The 5,155-nt window shown below is 37.2% G+C and overlaps 1 protein-coding gene across 1 annotated transcript in view; it reads left to right on the top strand.

Annotated features, from left to right (window-relative positions):
• Positions 1–1,325: 1,325 nt before the first annotated feature.
• Positions 1,326–5,155, top strand: part of LOC107661238 (Golgi phosphoprotein 3) — a 15,949-nt gene continuing 12,119 nt past the window's right edge. The window contains exon 1 of the mRNA XM_016450739.1: positions 1,326–1,748. Coding sequence (XP_016306225.1) covers positions 1,533–1,748 — 216 coding nt within the window. The 5' untranslated portion in view covers positions 1,326–1,532. The remainder of the gene's footprint in view (positions 1,749–5,155) is intronic.

Here is a 5,155-nt window from a genome sequence, read left to right as displayed (position 1 = left end):
AGCTCTAGAACGAATGAATGCCCCCTTTGCAGTATTAATATATATCTGATCAATTTGAGTTTTTAATGTCTCCAATCTGACTTTTTCATCTTCTGTAAGATTATCTTTTTTCAAAAGTAAGTCTAATTCTGTCATAAGTGCCTTTTCCTTATTCAAGTGATACTTTTTAACTTGTTTACTAAAATGTACAGCAGACTGCCTAGGGCGCATCGGCGCTCACTATGCTCCCTTACCGGAAATAACGTCACATTTCTGAAGCGTGAAACATAAACCTCACGAGTCGACTCGAAAAATATGACACGCGACAGAAGATTTGAAAAGACAACCCGTTTTTTAGTATATTTCAACATAAACACACATCGCTAGACAGGAATTGAACACATCTAATTAACATATATAATTAATATTCGGCTGAAATGTTGTAAGAACATGTAACAGAACGATGTGTTTAAAGAGAATCAAAAATAATATTAAATTAGATTGGTCCTGCCTGTTGTTTATTAATTCCAGTGATGACGTTCTACTATGTTGTCCGTTGACGTGGTACGTAATCATGTCCCTGGAATTCGAATGATCACTGTCCCAGCGTGCAGTGAGTCAGGGAACTTACCAGTGACCGAATTCCTGTAGCCTACACGTTCTACTGATTCACGAGCAAGGGAGCTGTTGAGACGTGCCCTTGGTCATGCGGGGCTTTTGTGGGGATATTTTGTATAGGATATTGTCTGCTGATATGACAAATTTGCTGTATATCATAATAATAAAAAGCATGTTTGACAGCAAAATATATATATATATATATATATATATTACATTTAAGAAATTAAATGATACGTATTTAAAATAATGTGTGATTTGCATCAGAGGTTTGGTCTTAAATTTTATATTAAAAAGGTCTTAAAAAGTCTTAAATCTAACTTGTTCATATCTGTAGACACCCTGATTAAGTCCTTGAATTTGAGGGTATTGGACCTGAAAAGTCCTTGAAAGGTCCTTGAATTTGAAGTTAACCAAGGTGTGGGAACCCTGTAACGTTAATTAATTAATGCTCAAAAACAGTAATACAACCATCAACATATAAAAATGATAGACAATGACAACAAAATAAAATAAAAAGAATAAATAAGAAAAAGGGGATGTTCAATACATTACAAACTAAAAAAAAACAACAAATTGAGACTTACATGTCATTCATTAAAGATAGGAAAATAGTTACAAACAGATAACGTTTTTAAAGCTTTTTTTTTGTTCTTAGACAATTGGCTCAATGAAAGGCATTTATGCAAACAGAGTGTCGAGATGCCACATCCACTGCTGTTCTCGTCTCGGCTGGTCGCCATATTAAACCTGACGGAATCAGCGACGCTCCGCGGTTGGGATCGCGAGGGGCCCCTCTCCAAAACAAATCCCGATTTACACCTCCATTCCCCTTATTCACCCCGGGAATCATTTATGCATCGGATTGAATAAGCCAGTCTGTTCTCAGACAGGAGTTGTCTGGGAAGGAGATTTAGTTCTAGTGTGTTTGAGAGATGAGTACTTTGACCCAGCGGAGCTCCGGCCTGGTGCAAAGACGCACCGAGGCTTCGCGCAGCGCTGCAGCCGCAGACCGAGACCGCGGATCCGGCGACGAGGACTACGAGCCCCGCCGTGGAGACGAGCAGGACGACGATGACAGCGGTGATTCCAAGGAAACCAGACTGACCCTGATGGAGGAAGTACTGCTGCTGGGCTTGAAAGACCGCGAGGTTGCTGTTGTTTTGCTTTATTTTGTTAGTAGTTCTCTGTAGTCGATGTTTAGCCATTTATCTCTCATCTTCACTCACCACGATCGCTCCCATTAGAGAAAAAAAGAAAGCTGGAGCTGGAAACAATATGATTGTTTTTTATTTTATCCCGATTGTTTTTAAATTGGTGACGTTTTGAGTTAAAGTCAACCACAATGTAGCTTTTAGCTTGTCCTGAAATGCATTATAAGTTCTCTCTCAGGCCCACCAGACTGTCATAGCAAACAATAGTTTAGTGAACAACATAGTTTAAAACGAAGACGACTGTAACTGTCTTAATATACAAATGTAGCCCGTTTCATGTAGCATATGGTAAGCAGTGTGACATTAGGATGCTATGACGTTGTCATGTCAGGTCCACATGAAATATATTATTACAGTTTTATATACAATCTGATAAGAAAACTGATAAGAATATGATCTTGAAGAAGCTGTATATTGACAAAAACCTATATTTAAACGATGCATGTATATAGTTAAAATGCACCCACTGGGACCCCTGTCCTTGTCACTAGTCACCCACATGTTCACATTCTTGAATCCAGATATGCTCAACAGTCACAACAAGAAGCGTTTTGGAACCAATCCAAAGATGACCTTTTTTGTAGTTTGCTCAAAGTAGTGGTTCTCCATCCTAAATGTCTGTCTTATCTGAAACACAGGTCTTGAGACCTCTACTAAGAAGTTGATGATATAAATTAAATTAGTTAAAAAAGGAAGACATCCAATATGTTCAGTGCTGGGGTCATCCAGGATCAGGATTGAGAACCACTGCTTTGTGTCAGATCATTGGCTGTGTTCGGAATAGCATGCCATTCTTGCTATTTCTGCAGTATATAGTATATACATCATTGCATAATAGGCATTTTCTGAGTGTGCTTCGAATACCCCACTAACCTACTACACTTGGGAAAATGTGCAGTCTAAAACAGAGCTTACTGTGTGAAATGCTGTATCGCATAATGCAATACACTCATCTTATATTTACAATTTGATGTATTTTTTACCCACTTAGTATTGTTATTATAATTTTACTTTTTAAATTTGTTTTTTTGGTGACAAATATTAGGACAGTTTTCCTCAAAATTCAAGATAATGAATCACTCGCTGCATTGTGATGAGGTCATGTGATAACATTGTAGTCATACTACTGTTTTTTTTTTCGTGGTATAATGGCTTCTAAATATACAGTGTGTTCTGCACAGTATTCAGTACGTAATAAGCTAGTATTCCATTCTGATCTTAACTATTCATTAGGGGGAATGTCATTAAGGATCTGTTAGAAAAGTGAAATGCATGGGTCATTAATAAGTATTAAGTCCCCAAATCTAGAACACTCAGATGCCACAGTGGTAGAACACTAGAGGGTTTAGGCAGTTAGCTAATATGAGTGTCTCCCTTAAAGGGAAAGAGGCAAAATACCTCAAATTAGCCAGTTTGGCTTTGAGATGCCTGCTGTAATTGTGTTGACTGACCCTTAATTAAGGTTTATAGGTAGTGAATTGTACCTACCTCATTGTCTGGCCTTTGTAGTACATTTTGGTCAAGCAGGCATTCAACACAGCAGTGTTACTGAAGACGCCTCTCTTAAATTATAACCCATTCATGTCAAATTACTGTCTGCTTTCGGTTATACTCTCAACAATGGCTTTTCAGTACCATTCAAAATGAATTGTAGCTTACAGAAAAATGGCCTGATTTAAAGTGTTTTACTAGGGCAGTATGTCTTGTGTTTTTGGTTGTGTTGTACTTGTCAAATATCAGGTTGAGGAGCTCAACAGTTTCAAGAGACACCGTTTGTCAATAAATTCGTAGAATGCTCTGCATTTAGAGTGAAACATTTTTGCTTTTCCTTGGCCTATCAAACATGGGATTATTCTGTCATCATTTTTTTTTTCACAACAGAGATTTGCAAAGCGTTGACTTTTAAGATTTACATAGTTTCTTCCCTTGTTGTCATGTTACTTTTTTTTTGTCAATTTCTTTTAGATAAAAAAAAATCTTTCTCAGGAAATTGTGATTTTGATTTGGCAAGATCAGATTGCTTTTGTTTTTAAAACCTACAACTTTTTTTTCTTCCTTGCATTCAAAATCCACATGCTTCTCATATTTGAATGAGCATGACAGTGCGAGATGAACTGCCATGATACAGGTCATTGAGAACTCAGAATGATATCACATTGTGCTTCTATGGCTCTGGGCGTTTTGCATGTGCTCTACTTCACGTGCGGAGCAATGCCTGTTTTACCAGTGCCTTGAAAGAGGCCTGTTGTTCCCCAGGAGTGGCCTCTGGGACAGGAGACTGGACCTTCACAAAGCAGGCCTTGTTAATACTGGAGAGATCCATTGCTCACTTCATCCACTGCAACCATGACACTGCACAAACTAAAGTCATCATAACTATTAGTGTTAATTTCGTTAACGAAGACTATGACGAAAAATGTTCGTTGACTAGCTTTTTCCCCATGACTAAGACCAGACGATAATAAGGTCAATAAACGATAACTAAGACTATATCAACATGCAATTTCGTTGACGAAATAAGACGAGACTAAAATGTATTAAAAAAGATAACAACTTTACCAAAAACATGTATTTATTTTCGTCAGCAAACACTAATCCAAACCCTTACATTAAACCTGTTGTGTGTGTATAAGTTGTTAATTAATATCATGCAGTATGGATTTGTGTGATTACACTGCAACAAGGACACAGTCTGGGTCATGTTACCTGGACACCTTGACATTTTTAAACCCTGATTGCATTATTTCTGTGCCATGTTTTAATACAGCTGCATTTGCATACTGAGCCATTATCTTGATTGTCTGCCTGCGTGTCAGCTCTTATGCTGTTGTCAAAGCTCAAGTATCTAGTTTACTCCCATGACAGAGGACTTATGCGCAATGTCAGCAAGAAAACTGACAGACTTTCTTGAGCTTGAATGTGGCGTTCTTCAAAGAAGCACTGTTTTAATAGATGTATTTATTTATTTTAATAATTTATTTTTTAAAAGACAAGGCACTGAAGCATTCAGGCTTTGCTGTAATTATGTCTTGCCAGTCTGTCGTTCTAGCAAAGCAAATAATCAAAGAATCACATGTAGGCATGATGTGTTTAACATCTACTCTACTGTTCAAAAGATTGGGTTGGGACCGGTAACATGATTTACATTTTTTGAAAGAAGTCTTCTCACCAAGGCTGCATTTATTTGATCAGAAATATTTTAATATGCTGATTTGGTGCTCAAGAAAAAAATATTTATTATTAACAATGTTGAAAAGGGTTGCTTAATATTATATATATATATATATATATTAGGGCTGCACGATTAATCGCATGCGATATTTAACGCGCATCTTATCAGTAAA

The sequence above is a fragment of the Sinocyclocheilus anshuiensis genome, unplaced genomic scaffold (genome assembly GCF_001515605.1).
Source record: "Sinocyclocheilus anshuiensis isolate Anshui unplaced genomic scaffold, SAMN03320099.WGS_v1.1 scaffold1365, whole genome shotgun sequence".
Lineage (NCBI taxonomy): Eukaryota > Metazoa > Chordata > Actinopteri > Cypriniformes > Cyprinidae > Sinocyclocheilus > Sinocyclocheilus anshuiensis.
Note: the sequence above shows the minus strand (reverse complement) of the source record. Positions and strands in the feature narration are given on the sequence as shown.